Source organism: Notolepis coatsorum (assembly GCF_963971535.1).
Source record: "Notolepis coatsorum genome assembly, chromosome: 13".
NCBI classification, from domain to species: Eukaryota; Metazoa; Chordata; class Actinopteri; order Aulopiformes; family Paralepididae; genus Notolepis; species Notolepis coatsorum.
Window position 1 is genome coordinate 8631732 of NC_140177.1, and position 17432 is coordinate 8649163.

Below are 17432 nucleotides of genomic sequence, written 5' to 3' on the forward strand. Positions count from 1 at the left end.
AAACGATTCATGGAAAATAAACGATTCATGGAAAATAAAGTCTCAACACTGTTTGATTCACAATGTTACTTACTGTTAGCTGCCAGAGCTGTTCCCTTCCTGCTGACTTGTGTTTGTGGATAAAAGCGTCGGCTAAATGTAGGAGTGCAGTTCTCGACAGCTGTCTCTTGCCTGTAGTCGACGTCTGACAGCCAGACGAGGGTCGATACGGATCTGAACTAAGTGAATATGGCGGCGCTTGGTACCATGAGGTGCAAGCATAGTCGTACTCTTGAATGAGTGCTCCTGTTAGTCTTCAGGGTATTCTTACTTATTAGAGGAGATCCGGTACAAGAATCGAGTTCGTTGGTTGATGTTTTTATTACATTGGTTGCCATTTTGTCACAGGAAAGATTAGCCTCTAGGATGGAACCCAGGTAGGTAATTTCATCTTTCCTTGTGACAATATTGTCACCCACTGTAACTGAGAAGCCGTCGGTCTTGCTGAGTTTGTTATTTGATCCAAAGAGAATGGACTCTGTTTTGCCCATGTGTAATGATAGTTTGTTATCGGCGAGCCATATGCAGATTTTGCAGAGTTCCGAGCTGAGGGTTTTTTCAACCTGCAACTTGTTCTTGTCAGAGACCAGCAGGGCTGAGTCGTCCGCAAACAGGTTGCAGTCACAAACTGATGACGTAATTTGGATAAATTAGGAACAGTAACTGTCCTAGTATGCTTCCTTGGAACACCGCAGCTCACTGGGGGGGCGGGTGGGTGGGGGGGTGTAAGTGTACCGTTTTCCGTTTACCTCCACCATTTGTTCTTTCCCCTCCAGGTAGGATTGCATCCAGCTCACTGATGAACGATCAAAACCAATTGCTTTTAGCTTGTCAATCAAGAATGGAGTGATTGACTGTCGAAAGCCTTTCGGAGGTCCAGCATGACCATGCCACAGTATGTGCCCGCGTTAGGGATGGGTACCGAATTCGGTACTTTTGAGGCACCGAACCGAAACACGTCGGTACTACAGAGTATCGAAGCAAGTGAGAAAAAAAATAAAAAAAATTACTTTTTTTTTTATTATTTTTTACTTTTTTCTTTTCATGTCAACGTTCACACGCACAATATATGCTTACCTAGGATTTTACTTGATTCAACAACAAAGCAGTCGGAGCAATGACGAGCCGAAAACTGTCGAAATTGTAGTTATTTGAAGTTTGGCTTTTTTTTTTTACGACTGAGGTAGGTAAATTAAATTTCTTGAGACTAAAGTACCGAAAAAAGGTACCGTTGGGTACCGGTATCTGTTCAAATGTGAAAGGTACCCATCCCTAGCCCGCGTCCACCTCTTGTTTGATGTCGTTCAAATGGAGAAGGCATTGGAATTCGTAGATTCGCTTTTTTTACGCGAGGTACTTTTCGACCTGTTCGTAGACTATTCTTTCCATGACTTTCGAGATGGAGGTAAGAATGGTCAGTCAAGAATAATGGAGAGCTCTTCTGAGATACACATACATAGTAAAACATCAGTGAAAGAATAGAAAGCTTTCAGTGTTTTATTTTTCTTGTAATTTTGACAAGTGCATGAATGACAATTGATAATATGGATTTATTGTTTAGCCCAAGAGTAGCCTATTGATCATTTGTATTGTTTTTATCAGATCAACATAAGCATAATAGATCTAAAGAACTTAGTTAGTTTACACCTTATTTCACATTGAATTCCATTCAATTCAGTTTTATTGTCATTGTATAATGAGCGAGGCACACAATTGTCTGCGTTTACTTCAATCAGACAGTACAGGGCATTGGGCAATCAAATAAAAAAACACATAAATCATATTAAGACACTTAAAAATACCAAAATAAAAATATCTAGGAAACCAGACGGTAAAGTGCAGCATTCATGGTGGTAGTCAGGTAAAGTGACTGTGCATAATAGTGCATGTGATGGGTAAAGTGGTTAGAGTGCAGAGTTCATCAGGGTTACAGTCCTGGGGAAAAAGCAGTTTTTGAATCTCGCGTGAATCCGGAGACACCTGTACCGTCCCACTTGGCAGGGGAACAAACAGTCCATTGCAGGGGTGGGTGGGATGATGTTGCACCCTCTCGCATTGTGAATCACTACCCACTTTCAAAAACACTCTCAAAGAACACCTACGGGAGACCGCAATTCGAAACTGGCCCCTGTAAATGTCCTAAACCAACCCTCTCCAATGTACAGTAAATTACCAAGTATGGTCTTGTCAATATTCCAATGTACAGTTTTGCTTGTACAGTGTGTCCCCCACCCACCCCTCCTCCTCCAATTGTTAAGGGGATGCAGACCAGAGAAAGACTTTCGTCTTGTTTACATCAGGGTCCCCCATTTTCAATTCATCATAACATACAGGTAGACAGAGCCACTTGTTGTTATCACGGACTCAGCTAAGTTAACACTGAAGAGGAACCGCTTGTTGTTATCACGGACTCAGCTAAGACAGTACTGGACTGCCTGTAATTCCGTTTGCTCGCCTAGTAACATTTTCTCTCTCTCTGTTCCCGAGTTGGATCGAGGAGAAGCTGCAGAGCAGCAGAGGCAGAGGCGCAACGCCACGGTGCCTCTCCGCCCAGAAGACGTGCTGCAGAGCCGCGGACAACTCTGCCAAGAACATTCTCCCCTTGTGTTTTTGTTGTGATTTTGCTCAGTCCTGTTTCAGAAATAAATACGCCCTAGTCTTTGGCTAACTCTGAACTACCTGTCTGTGCCGTGCTGTTGGGGTCGGTTTCAAACCATAACACCTACAGAGAGCTAGTCAGACTACTGCTTGACCTGACTCCTAGAACCCACCTCACCCCTGCCCACTTTGACAACCTAGGATGGCTTAGAGTAGACGACAGAGTACAGCAACTTGCAATGGGCCTGGTCTACAAGATACACTACGCGACCAAGGTACCCATGTACATGTCAAAATACTTCCCAAAGGTCAGTGAATACCACGATCACAACACCAGAGGGAGCTCCACAAATCATGTTAAACCCAGATTCGGCTCAAACAAGGGACTAAACACGTTTCGCAATTATGCCACATCAATGTGGAACGCCCTACCTAAAGCTGTAAAGGAATGTGAATCACTACCCACTTTCAAAAACACTCTCAAAGAACACCTACGGGAGACTGCAATTCAAAACTGGCCCCTACAAATGTCCTAACCTAGTTGTACAGTAAATGACCAAGTAAGGCTTTGTCAGTATTCCAATGTACAGTGTAAAATGTGTGTGTCCCCCCTACCCAACCCCCCCCCCCCCCCCCCCACCTCCAATGTACAGCCCCCCACCCACCCAACCTCCTCCAATGTACAGTTTCTACGTCAAATGTATATACACTCTTTTTCTGGACACTTTTGTATCACAAACAGTACTGTATTTGCAAATCTGATATGTCATAAATGTATAGATGTAGCAGTACTGTCTATCTGTATGTCATGTATGTTTTGATTAATTGAAAATGGGGGACCCTGATGTAAACAAGACGAAAGTCTTTCTCTGGTCTGCATCCCCTTAACAATTGTATGTATTGAGCCGTACTGTACTGTACCCATTCTGCAATCTGTTAATAAACTTTTCAATCAATCAATCAATCAAACAGTACGGCTACATCTATACATTTATGACATACCAGATTTGCAAATACAGTACTGTTTGTGATACAAAAAGAGTTAAAAAAAAAGAGAGTATATAGTACATTTGACGAGGAGGTGGGGGGGGGGGGGGGGGTAACAGACTAGTCATAATAATCAACGGGTCACTCTTTCCGACGCGCAGTCAGGCTGGAGGGGGGGGGGGGGGGGCAGCAGCTCTCTGGACGCAGACAGACGGAGTTTCTCTCCAAGGTAAGCGGTTCTACTTTCTTTTTTTAAAGGAGAAATACGGCATTGGGTGCAACACAAATCACGTTAATAAGAAATACAATGTTGTTGTTGTTGTTGTTGTTGTTGTTGCTGCTGTCTTCACTGGTTCCAGACACCTTTAGTGCAATAATATAGATGTTCTGTTCCTAATCTACAGCAGCATCCGACGCGTTTAGCCTCCTATAGTGTCTCTGGTTGTTTGTGATGCTCGGTGGTAAAGAGGAGCCTCTGGTTGTTTGTGATGCTCGGTGGTAAAGAGGGGCCTCTGGTTGTGATCGCGTCGCGGACGGTGTTTAGCAACATACTGTACAACAGGGTTTATTATGTTTCGATGACAGAGACATTTTTTTGATTAAAGAAAATAAGCGCTTCTGTTTCTCAAGTCTGTTAGAAAAATGCACGTCGGGATTCTATTTTATTAATGACTACGTGGTTGTTTTCGTTGCCTAATCAAAGGCAGTGTTTTTCTTGTCTAACCTTTTGAAACAAACAACCTCTATATTTATAACTTCGGGTTATTAAAAGGTATTCATAGCGAAATGTGTTACTGGAAGGGGGGGGGGGCAGCATCTCGTCTGGAAAAGCACATGATGGAAAATTGGTGACTGCTTAGCCTATCAGAAACCTGCCTTGTGTGTGTGTGTGTGTGTGTGTGTGTGTGTGTGTGTGATTGCAGAATGGGTACAATACAGTACGGCTCAATACATACAATTGTTAATGGGATGCAGACCAGAGAAAGACTTTCGTCTTGTTTACATCAGGGTCCCCCATTTTCAATTCATCATAACATGCAGGGGTGTAGCTCCAGATTCTGGGCCCCCTGAAAGAATGTATTTGTAGGCCCCCAGTGAATGCGAGCGCGCGTAAGCGGAATTTTTGTGTGCCATTTTTTTATTGATGAAAACGCATAATATGGTTTTTACCTATACATTCGGATCAGCAGTTCAGCACCTGCACTGTTGGTGGGTGAGCCTAGTAAAGGATGTCGCATTGCGTTCATCTTCAATGAATGGACCAATGCAATAGTCTACCAAAGCCCCCCCCTCTCTCTCTATATATCTCACACACACACACACACACACACACACACACACACACACACACACACACACACACACACACACACACACACACACACACACACACACACACACACACACACACACACACACTTCAGAAACAAACATAGTATCAATGAGAGCATCAATAATACACCTGAGTGATGTCCAGTACTGCGCCCTTGGAATCATCCTAAGCTACCCCCCCCAGCTACGCCCCTGATAACATGACATACAGATAGACAGTACTGTCTGCTACATCTGTGTGTATGTGCGTGCCTAAGGCTTTTACATACAAGATATACAACAAGCAGGGTGTCTAATAATCAGCTGCTCAGACTGATTATTAGACAGGCTTTTTTTTTTTTTTTTTTCAAAACTTTGTTTATTGGAGTTTTTCGTTGCAATATGAGATGAGCACAAGGTCAAACTGTATATGCCAGACGTATTGCACATATCTACATATAAGTAGTTCAAATTTGTGTAAACAATATACATATTGCACAAAGCTACGTATACTTAGTCCAAGTATAGGTCTGTTGAAATATATAGACTACAGCGAGTACACCACAAAATAAATATATAGATATTGTTTCGGACATACAGTCAATTAAACAGATATTGTACACTCAGGACAAGGACTGTACAGCAGAAAGAGAGGAATGGAACACTTTTTTACAGAAGGTAAACATCGGGTTACGGGTCAATGGACCGGACAGTGCTAGGCTAGAAGTGAGCATTGTTTATTTATTATTATTAGACAGGCTTATATTAAAATATATTCTTTTGTTTTCCAGTGATCCGCTGTGTGAAGCTTGACTGTCCTGTGTACCAGCTGCTCGTGTTATTAATATAATATAATAAGCCCGTGCAGTTTCACGAGATGCACCAGGAGGAAGCGACCTCGCTGTGCCTGTCCTGCCTCCTGCTGCTGCTGGGGCTCTGGTGCCCGGCGGGCAGGGTCGGTGCGGCCGGCGGTCCTGGTGGTCCCGGTGGTCCCGGTGGTCCTGAACCGGACCCTGCAGAGTCTGGGGCGCCGGACCCAGCCGAGTGGGGCTCCGGGTCGCCCCTCCACCTCCACCTCCAGGTATAGGGCTGCATGGGCGATTACTAATCGATTTGATCGATTCATTGGAATTCATGATTTAGGAAGATTTTTTTTTAATGAAAATCGATTTTTCTTTTTTTTAAAGACTCACCTTTTATTTTACAAAAAGTGATATTTGGTGAAAGTTAGATTTGCACTTTATTAAATTCATTCTTGGTTGATGATCAAGAGGCACCTTTTATTTGTTTTAAGTGAAGTTTGGTGAAAAATCAAGTTATTGCACTATTAATCCCAATAGGGACATTCAACTTTGTTTGATCAAGAGTAATCTTTTATATATATATATTATTATAAAAAAAAATGTAAGTGAAGATTGGTGAAAGTTAGGTTTGATCATCTTTTTGTGTCAAATAAAAACAAAGCGTATTTGAATGATTTCCTTGGCGTTTCTAGTTTTTAAGAGAGAAAAAAATCGATGTAAATCGGATGTGGTGTGAAAAAATCGGAGATTTTATTTTGAGGCCATTCCCCCCCCACCTCCAGGACCTGCTCCACAGCTTCCCCGCCGACGGCCCCTTCACCGCGGACTCGGAGGGGACCCTGGGGGGCCAGCCGGCCAACTGCAGCCAGCGCTTCTGGCTGCCCCCGGCCTTGCCCGTCTGCTGGGAGCACGTGGCCAGCCCGCAGGAGTTCCAGAAGTCCCGTCTGCTCGTCCTCCAGAACCGGGCCTTCCTGCAGGCCGTGTCCGCCTCCAGCGGGGTGATGGAGGAGGAGGGGGGGGAGCGGCGTCTCGTACCAGCAGCAGGCCAGGGACGAGGTGCGGGGGGCGCGGACGGACAACCAGAACTCCACGGAGACCATCGTGACCATGCAGGAGGTGTTCCTCTCGCTGGAGGAGAGGAGGAGGGAGGAGAAGGAGCTCCGGGTCCTCTCCAGGTGAGGAGGAGGGAGGAGGAGGAGGAGGAGGAGGAGGAGGAGGAGGAAGAGAAGGAGGAGGAGGAGGAGGAGGAGGAGGAGGAGGAGCTCCGGGTGTTCTCCAGGTGAGGGAGAGACGAGGAGGAGAGGAGGAGGAGGGAGGAGGAGGAGCTCCGGGTCCTCTCCAGGTGAGGAGGAGGGAGGAGGAGGAGGAGGAGGAGGAAGAGAAGGAGGAGGAGGAGGAGGAGGAGGAGGAGCTCCGGGTGTTCTCCAGGTGAGGGAGAGACGAGGAGGAGAGGAGGAGGAGGAGGGAGGAGGAGGAGCTCCGGGTCCTCTCCAGGTGAGGGAGGGACGAGGAGGGACGAGAGTTCTTAGTCGTAGAGTTTTTAGTTCAGGGTTATAATATTCTTTGCTCAAAGGGCTCAGAGACACAGTGGTTTAATTAAAACCATAATCAATAACCGATCCTGCTCTGTTCTGGGAGTTCCCCTTCAGTGGAGAGCATCATTCAAATGACCAAATTAAGTATGATTGACTATCAAATACGTTGAAGTAATGTTATAAAAAGTAAACAATATACATAAATAAATCCTGCTTGCTATGGAGAAATCAATATTTTGGTCACAGACAAAAACAATGTTGCGAGAACTGGACTGGCTTCCAGGCTGAGACCCATTATTACCACCGTAGATGGATGCCCTCCAGGGACATGTAGGGGGCCGGGGCCCCTAGGAGCTGAGCATGTAGGGGGCCGGGGCCTCTAGGAGCTGAGCATGTAGGGGGCCGGGGCCTCTAGGGGCTGAGCATGTAGGGGGCCGGGGCCTCTAGGAGCTGGGGCCTCTAGGAGCTGAGCATGTAGGGGGCCGGGGCCTCTAGGAGCTGAGCATGTAGGGGGCCGGGGCCTCTAGGAGCTGAGCATGTAGGGGGCCGGGGCCTCCAGGAGCTGAGCATGTAGGGGGCCGGGGCCTCTAGGAGCTGAGCATGTAGGGGGCCGGGGCCTCTAGGGGCTGAGCATGTAGGGGGCCGGGGCCTCTAGGAGCTGAGCATGTAGGGGGCCGGGGCCTCTAGGAGCTGAGCATGTAGGGGGCCGGGGCCTCTAGGAGCTGAGCATGTAGGGGGCTGGGGCCTCTAGGAGCTTAGCATGTAGGGGGCCGGGGCCTCTAGGAGCTGAGCATGTAGGGGGCCGGGGCCTCTAGGAGCTGAGCATGTAGGGGGCCGGGGCCTCCAGGAGCTGAGCATGTAGGGGGCCGGGGCCTCTAGGAGCTGAGCATGTAGGGGGCCGGGGCCTCTAGGAGCTGAGCATGTTTGATTGATTGATTGAAAAGTTTATTAACAGATTGCAGAATGGGTACAGTACAGTACAGCTCAATACATACAATTGTTAAGGGGATGCAGACCAGAGAAAGACTTTCGTCTTGTTTACATCAGGGTCCCCCATTTTCAATTCATCATAACATATATGACATACATGACATACAGATAGACAGTACTGCTACATCTATACATTTATGACATATCAGATTTGCAAATACAGTACTGTTTGTGATACAAAAGTGTCCAGAAAAGGAGTGTATATACATTTGGCATAGAAACTGTACATTGGAGGAGGTTGGTTGGGTGGGGTGGGGTTGGGTGGGTTGGGGGTGGGGGGGGGGGGGTTGGGAAGGGGACACACACACATTTAACACTGTACATTGGAATATTGACAAAGCCTTACTTGGTCATTTACTGTACAACTAGGTTAGGACATTTGTAGGGGCCAGTTTCGAATTGCAGTCTCACGTAGGTGTTTTTTGAGAGTGTTTTTGAAGGTGGGTAGTGATTCACATTCCTTTACAGCTTTAGGCAGGGCGTTCCACATTGATGTGGCATAATTGCGAAACGTGTTTAGTCCCTTGTTTGAGCCGAATCTGGGTTTTACATGATTTGTGGAGCTCCCTCTGGTGTTGTGATCGTGGTATTCACTGACCTTTGGGAAGTATTTTGACATGTACATGGGTGCCTTGGTCGCATAGTGTATCTTGTAGACCAGGCCCATTGCAAGTTGCTGTACTCTGTCGTCTACTCTAAGCCATCCTAGGTTGTCAAAGTGGGCAGGGGTGAGGTGGGTTCTAGGAGTCAGGTCAAGTAGTAGTCTGACTAGCTTGTTTTGAGATGTTTGTAATTTGTTTTTTAGTGCCTTTGAGGGTGCTTTGGTACCATGAGGTGCAAGCATAGTCGTAGTACCCTTGAATGAGTGCTCCTGCTAGAGTCTTCAGGGTATTCTTGTTTACCAGAGAGGAGATCCGGTACAAGAATCGCGTTCGTTGGTTGACTTTTTTTTATTACATTGGATGCCATTTTGTCACAGGAAAGATTAGCCCTCTAGGATGGAACCCAGGTAGGTAATTTCATCTTTCCTTGTGATAATATTGTCACCCACTGTAACCGAGAAGCCGTCGGTCTTGCTGAGTTTGTTATTTGAACCGAAGAGAATGGACTCTGTTTTGCCCATGTGTAATGATAGTTTGTTGTCGGCGAGCCATATGCAGATTTTGCCTAGTTCTGAGCTGAGGGCTTTTTCAACCTGTAACTTGTTCTTGTCAGAGACCAGCAGGGCTGAGTCGTCCCGCAAACAGGAACAAGTTGCAGTCACAGGCTGACGACATGTCATTTGCATAAATTAGGAATAGTAGCGGTCCTAGTATGCTTCCTTGTGGAACACCACAGCTCACTGTGAGGGGGGGGGATAGAGTACCGTTTACCTCCACCATCTGCTCTCTCCCCTCCAGGTAGGATTGTATCCAGCTCACTGATAAACTATCAAAACCAATTGCTTTTAGCTTGTCAATCAGAATGGTGTGATTGACAGTGTCGAAGGCCTTTTGTAGGTCCAGCATGACCATGCCGCAGTATTTGCCCGCGTCCACCTCTTGTTTGATGTGGTCGTTCAAGTAGAGAAGGCATGTGTCAGTGGAGTGGGATGTTCTGAAGCCAGATTGGAATTCGTAGATTAGATTTTTTTCCGCGAGGTACTTTTAGATCTGTTCGTATACTATTTTTTCCATGACTTTCGAGATGGATGTAAGGATAGAAACAGGGCGGTAGTTACCCGGGTCTAATTTGCTGCCCTTTTTGTGCAGGGGTGTTACTCTCGCAATTTTGAAGTCCTTGGGGGGGGCCTGTGGGGGGCTGGGGAATAACAGAACAGAATAGTGCTTTATGTACACCACCAGCATTACAGAATTCCTCGCTGATGATGTCATACTGCATCTACCGCTAGTCAAAACGTGCCCACTAATGTGTAGAGACAAAGCTGCTCCATTTCCAGCAGATGGCTGATCCAAGGTCAGTTTTTGCAGTTTCCCCCCCCCCCACCTTCCCATAGTTTCAAGTTTGTTTATTATTAGTTGTCATAGTAAAAACACAGAATACTTTTCCATGAAATGGAAAGTTAAGGTAACTGGGAGGTTTGAGGAGGTGAATCTGCTTCTGGATCAGTGCTGCGTGTTCAGCTTCAGCCAGAATGCGATGTGTCATCTGACTGCACATCTGGCTGAGACATTCTGGCACCCGATTCATTATGGAGCAGGAAAATGCTAAAATGCTCTCGCTCTCTCTCTCTCTCTCTCTCTCTCTCTCTCTCTCTCTCTCTCTCTCTCTCTCTCTCTCTCTCTCTCTCTCTCTCTCTCTCTCGTCTCTCTCTCTCTCTCTCTCTCTCTCTCTCTAAATACATTTTAACCAGACTATACTTGCTTGCAGGAAGTGGAACACCACTTCAGCTTCAACACCATAGTCCCCACCAGACTGGTTGACAAGCTGATCGATCTGGGTCTGAGATCCACCATGTGCGCCTGGATCCTGGACTTTCTATAAGTGACAGGCCCCAGGCGGTCAGGGTGGGGGGATCATACCTCCAGCAAAATCACCCTGAGCATCGGGTCCCCCCAGGGCTGTGTTCTGAGCCCCCTGCTGTACTCACTATACACACATGACTGTGTGGCCAGGTTCAGCTCCAACTCCACAGTGAAGTTTGCGGATGACACGGTGGTGGTGGGGCTGATCTCTGACAACGACGAGAAGGCCTACCGGGAGGAGGTTGATGTACTGGGGCACGCTGGTGCCGAGACAACAGCCTATTCCTGAACATTGGTCAAACCAAAGAGCTGATCGTGGGAGAGAATACAGCAGGGGGCACACACACCCACTGTGGATAAACAGGGCTATCATGGACAGGGTGAGCAGTTTCAAGTACCTGGGAGTAGGGCTGGGCGATATGGCCTCTAAAGGATATCACGATATTTTTTGGCTCTATCACGATACATGATATATATCTCAATATTTTGACATTTCCTCTAAAGCACTTAAAAATGCTTGATTTAACTGGATACGGTCACGCAAATATGATGATTATAATAGTCCCTGCAACATATGTCTGCATTAAACCATGAAGATGCTTTCAAAAATAATTAAATGAAAAGTTTCTAAAAATGTAAAAGAGTAGTCTACTGACACACTAATACAGAATTATTTTTATTAACATCCAAGACCATTTATATAAAAACTCTTTGGTGCCTAAGACTTTTGCACAGTACTGTGTTTTCTATCCACTTTAGCCAAAAATACACACACACACACACATATATACTGTATGGATGAGGGTTTGTGCAAAACATCACGATGTCCACGATACGTTTAAAAAGTGTATCGTTAACACATTGACTGCCACGCTTCTATCCATCAATGTATGATCACTGCCACCAGTCTAAGCCTATGGAGATGTTCACCTTCTTTGCAGGGTTATAACTTTTAAAATTGTATTGCTAAATTGACATTACTATGGCCCATTCAACATCGATTAGCTATCGTTCAGGATGTAGGAACGTTATACTTTTTCATTCATAGATTCATACGAAAATACTGTCTAGAATATAAGTATGTTTTTATCGTTTTCTGCAGTAATTCCTAGAACGCTAGTTATAGGCCTAAACGCATAATATAGATTATCGATTGCAGTTTATTCGCGATACACGCTATATAAAAAAATCCAACTGAATACAATCCTAAACGTTATGACTCATCATGCGGGATGAAAGGGGGGGGGGGGGGGGTCGTTTATAATTCCGTGATCGTCAGTAAATGCTTTATGTAGTATGGGTGATATATTGATCAGAGCGGTTTGCATTGAAAAGAATAAACAATCAAGCTGAAAGTAACGTTACTGTCCTCTTACCGTTCGCCGATGAGACTGGAGGAAAAAGATCCCACTTATTTGACGTCGATCGACTAGATCCATTTCCGGTTTGTATGGCGCAAATAAACGCCCTAATCATATAGATTATTGAGTTATGGCAGTGATCCATATACACGGATGTGTGTCTAGAGTCCCGCAACAATATGTGACTGCCGGACGGATTTCCCAGATGCACCGAGATCACCAGAGATCCATTTCCGGTTGTAACTCGCCCGATCATCCACCAGGCGGCGGTATTGAAGCGTTGCACGTTGTGCAGAGTCCCACTGTCTCAGCAGAGGCTGGGTGGCGGAATTATGAATACCATGGCGAAAATTTTTTATATGATCTCAATAACGTCGTACGCCGTGGCTTGGCAGAATTCGCATGACCAGCAAACCTGTCGTACCAACGTTATTGGCGGTCAATGTGTTAATGAACTGTACCCGATATTTATTTAATATTGTCATATTGCCCACCCCTACCTGGAGTCCACATCTCAGAGGACATGACATGGTCAACACACATACTGTGGTAGAAAAAGTCGAAACAGCACCTCTATCACCTGAGACAGCTAAGGAAGTTCAGAGTATCGGGGAAGATACTCCAGTCCTTCTACTCCGGGGCTGTAGAGAGCATTCTGACTGGAAACATCACTGCCTGGTTTGGAAACAGCACGGCACAGGACAGGAAGGCACTCCAGAGAGTGGTGCGCTCATAGCGTACTACAGGTATTGCACTACCACCCCTGCAGGACTTATATAACAGGAGGGTGCAAATCCAGAGCCTGCAGAATAATGAAAGACCCCCACCACCCCCAACAACAGCCTGTTCAAGCTGCTGCGGTCAGGCAAGCGCCTACGGTCACACGCTGCAAGAACAGAGAGACTCAGACTCAGCTTCTTCCCCCAGGCCATCAGAACACTGAACACTGAACTCTCCACTCACAAGTACACACACACACACACACACACCACACACGCACACACACACACACTCATGTGGCAACCGCTAAAACAATCACTTTAAACAAAATGTCACTTTAAATAATGGAAAGTCACTTTAAAGGAAGGGGGTACTGTATAGTATAGTTTAGATCCATTAAGAGTTAAAATTGTAAATTGTATATTGTATAGTAGTGTACATAGGAACCAGTTTCTCAGGAACTTAGCATGTCTTTTTTTATCATGCATATCTTGTGTCTTACCTATTTAATTTTTTCTATGCCTATTTTTATTATTGTATTTTGCACAATCGATGCGGGCATGACCACCCGCATTTCACTGTATGCCCTGGTATGTATGTGACAAATAAACCTCTTGATTCTTGGAACCTATTGATTGTTGGGATGTACTGATATGGGGAGACAATCGGTATTGGCCGATATGGGCTTTAAAAAACACAATTCATATCGGTCCAATTGAATTTTTACAGCCGACATTGGTCCAATTGCAGAATTGTAATTTTATTTGTACTTTTCCAGGTAGTTAGGAACACGGCAACATTATGGGAAATAGCTTACCGTCTTCTCCAGAGTCAGACAAGAAGATAGATACCAATTTCAGCAAAAACAACTCTCCTGGAATTTTAAGATAGGCTAGCTGATCTGTATCCACTTCCATTAATTTGTGCTAAGCTAGGCTAGCTTGCAGCCGGATAGCTCTCTCTACCAAACACACAGAGAGGAAATTGGTATCTTATCTTTGTACAGTTGTACAGTGTCCCCCACCCACCCCTCCTACCCAACCTCCCCCCCCCCCACCCACCCAACCACCTCCAATGTACAGTCCCCCCCACCTACCCAACCTCCTCCAATGTACAGTTTCTACGTCAAATGTATATACTCTCTTTTCTGGACACTTTTTGTATCACAAACAGTACTGTATTTGCAATCTGGTATGTAATAAATGTATAGATGTAGCAGTACTGTCTATCTGTATGTCATGTATGTCATAATATGTTATGATGAATTGAAAAATGGGGGACCCTGATGTAAAAAGACGAAAGTCTTTCTCTGGTCTGCATCCCCTTATTAACAATTGTATGTATTGAGCTGTACTGTACTGTACCCATTCTGCAATCTGTTAATAAAGTTTTCAATCAATCAATCAATCTTCTGATTGTAAGCGCATTTCCCATAATGTTGGCGTGTTCCTTTAAAGCACCTGCCAGGTGACTATTAAAGAACAACACTGACGAGGACTCAATGTGAAGGAAAGACTCCTTTATATACCAACGTTTTATTATCAATGGTATTGTAAATAGTTCAAGCAAGTTTGTAGGCTATGATTATCAACGTTATTGTGAATAGTTCGAGCAAGTTCGTAGGCTATGATTATCAACGTTATTGTGAATAGTTCGAGCAAGTTCGTAGGCTATGATTATCAACGTTATTGTGAATAGTTCGAGCAAGTTCGTAGGCTATGCCCACAATCGGTATCTTGCCGATATGGGGTAGGAAAGACAAATCGATATCGGTATCAGCCTAAAGAAAAAGAAAAACAACAAGATATCGGTGTATGTCCCTAATGGATCGGTTTGTTGTCCTTTTCAGCATCAGGGAGAAGATCGCCAGCACAAACAACGCCATCGACGGCAGGGACCAGCAGGCAGCCATCTTGGAGGAGCAGTTGTCCAGCCTGGAGGAGTCTCTGTTCCTCATGCAGCACAGACTCAACACACTGATGGCACATTGACTATATGTCCCGTTACCCTCCTGTTCTCACCTGCAGTTACAGCCCCGTCTCGCTTGACCCTCCAGACAGTAAACCTTTAAAGAAAATCACACCTTCTTTAGCCCTTTAGCCGAAAACCGTGATCTCAGTAAAACATATCCTTTTCATGTATTGTTCCAATTTCTTTTCATGAATATCATTATTAACTTCAGTCCTCACCATACATATCGAATATTTATTCATTTTCAGGAGTTGAATTTTTTATTTTATTTACTCAAGACAAAAAAATAATAAAAGGGTTAGGGTTACCCTAACCCTAACATGAAAAAAAAACATGGATTATTGCAATGTGAGTCAAAGATGTGAGACTGAGCTACTTTCAATAAAAATTTAAATCTTTTTTTCTTCTTTTTACATGTTTTGGCCTTAAATAGTTTCAAAAATATCTGTCATTTCTGAAAATACGTTACAAAAGTTTAAAAAAAAATGCGTTTTGGAAAATAGCTCTTTATTTGATTATCATAAAAAAGTGTTTTCTATACAGAGATATCGACATCGGTAAATATCGGTATCGGCCAGAACAGCAATATTAATATCGGTTATCGGTATCGGCCACAATTTTCACATCGGTGCATCACTAATAGTGTACGTTATGTTATAGCCGTAAGTAATATATTGATGTATTTACGAAAATGTACAATGTGGACGTATTACAAATAAGTAATTGATGTAATTACGTATTTACAAATAAGTACATATATTACATATTCAAAAAAAAATTTGCTTTCAATGTTTTCTGAACATGTTTTGAGTTCCCTTGCTGGGGAACAAACCCGGGACACTTGCATGGGAGGCGAGTGCCTTTACCTCAAAACTACAGAGACACACTTTTCTGATAGCGTCGCCCAAACCTTAATCTTAACCACACTGTAACCTTAAAAACGAACCATACATTTCTATCTTAACCATAACTGTTAAATGTCAAAAATGAACCATCATCATAGTATTGCTGTGTTTGTATCAGGGTGGGTGGGTATCTTGGTCTAGTGGTGAGAGCTGTGTTAGTATCAGGGTGGGTGTCTTAGTCTAGTAGTGAGAGCTGTGTTTGTATCAGGGTGGGTATCTTAGTCTAGTGGTGAGAGCTGTTTGTATCAGGGTGGGTATCTTAGTCTAGTGGTGAGAGCTGTGTTTGTATCAGGGTGGGTGTCTTGGTCTAGTAGTGAGAGCTGTGTTTGTATCAGGGTGGGTGTCTTAGTCTAGTGGTGAGAGCTGTGTTTGTATCAGGGTGGGTGTCTTAGTCTAGTGGTGAGAGCTGTGTTTGTATCAGGGTGGGTGTCTTAGTCTAGTGGTGAGAGCTGTGTTTGTATCAGGGTGGGTGTCTTGGTCTAGTGGTGAGAGCTGTGTTTGTATCAGGGTGGGTGGGTGTCTTAGTCTAGTGGTGAGAGCTGTGTTTGTATCAGGGTGGGTGGGTGGGTATCTTGGTCTAGTGGTGAGAGCTGTGTTTGTATCAGGGTGGGTGGGTGTCTTAGTCTAGTGGTGAGAGCAGGGTGGGTGTCTTAGTCTAGTGGTGAGAGCTGTGTTTGTATCAGGGTGGGTGGGTGTCTTAGTCTAGTGGTGAGAGCTGTGTTTGTATCAGGGTGGGTGTCTTGGTCTAGTGGTGAGAGCTGTGTTTGTATCAGGGTGGGTGTCTCCCCCCCCCCCCCCCCCACACTCCTACCCCCCCCCCCCCCCCCCCCCCCCCCCAACCACCTCCAATGTACAGTCCCACCCCCACCTACCCAATCCAATGTATATACTCTTTTCTTTCTGGACTCTTTTTGTATCACAAATACAGTACTGTAATTGCAAATCTGGTATGTCATAAATGTATAGATGTAGCAGTACTGTCTATCTGTATGTCATGTATGTCATATATGTTACGATGAATTGGAAATGGGGGACCCTGGTGTAAACAAGTCGAAAGTCTTTCTCTGGTCTGCATCCCCTTAACAATTGTATGTATTGAGCTGTACTGCACTGTACCCATTCTGCAATCTGTTAATAAAGTTTTCATTCATTCATTCATTAGTCTAGTGGTGAGAGCTGTGTTTGTATCAGGGTGGGTGTCTTGGTCTAGTGGTGAGAGCTGTGTTTGTATCAGGGTGGGTGTCTTAGTCTAGTGGTGAGAGCTGTGTTTGTATCAGGGTGGGTGTCTTAGTCTAGTGGTGAGAGCTGTGTTTGTATCAGGGTGGGTGTCTTAGTCTAGTGGTGAGAGCTGTGTTTGTATCAGGGTGGGTGGGTGTCTTAGTCTAGTGGTGAGAGCTGTGTTTGTATCAGGGTGGGTGTCTTAGTCTAGTGGTGAGAGCTGTGTTTGTATCAGGGTGGGTGTCTTGGTCTAGTGGTGAGAGCTGTGTTTGTATCAGGGTGGGTGTCTTAGTCTAGTGGTGAGAGCTGTGTTTGTATCAGGGTGGGTGTCTTGGTCTAGTGGTGAGAGCTGTGTTTGTATCAGGGTGGGTGACTTAGTCTAGTGGTGAGAGCTGTGTTTGTATCATGGTGGGTGTCTTGGTCTAGTGGTGAGAGCTGTGTTTGTATCAGGGTGGGTGGGTGTCTTAGTCTAGTGGTGAGAGCTGTGTTTGTATCAGGGTGGGTGGGTGTCTTAGTCTAGTGGTGAGAG

At 45.0% G+C, this 17432-nt stretch overlaps 1 protein-coding gene across 1 annotated transcript; it reads left to right on the top strand.

The window, feature by feature from the left end:
- Positions 1-6463: 6463 nt before the first annotated feature.
- On the top strand, positions 6464-15818 carry LOC311238887 (uncharacterized protein; the record flags this gene model as incomplete). The annotated part of the gene is made up of 2 exons (XM_084327086.1): positions 6464-6913; positions 14659-15818. 2 exons carry the CDS (start codon positions 6464-6466, stop codon positions 14878-14880), a joined length of 672 nt encoding a protein of 223 aa, XP_084183212.1. The 3' UTR covers positions 14881-15818.
- Positions 15819-17432: the final 1614 nt, after the last annotated feature.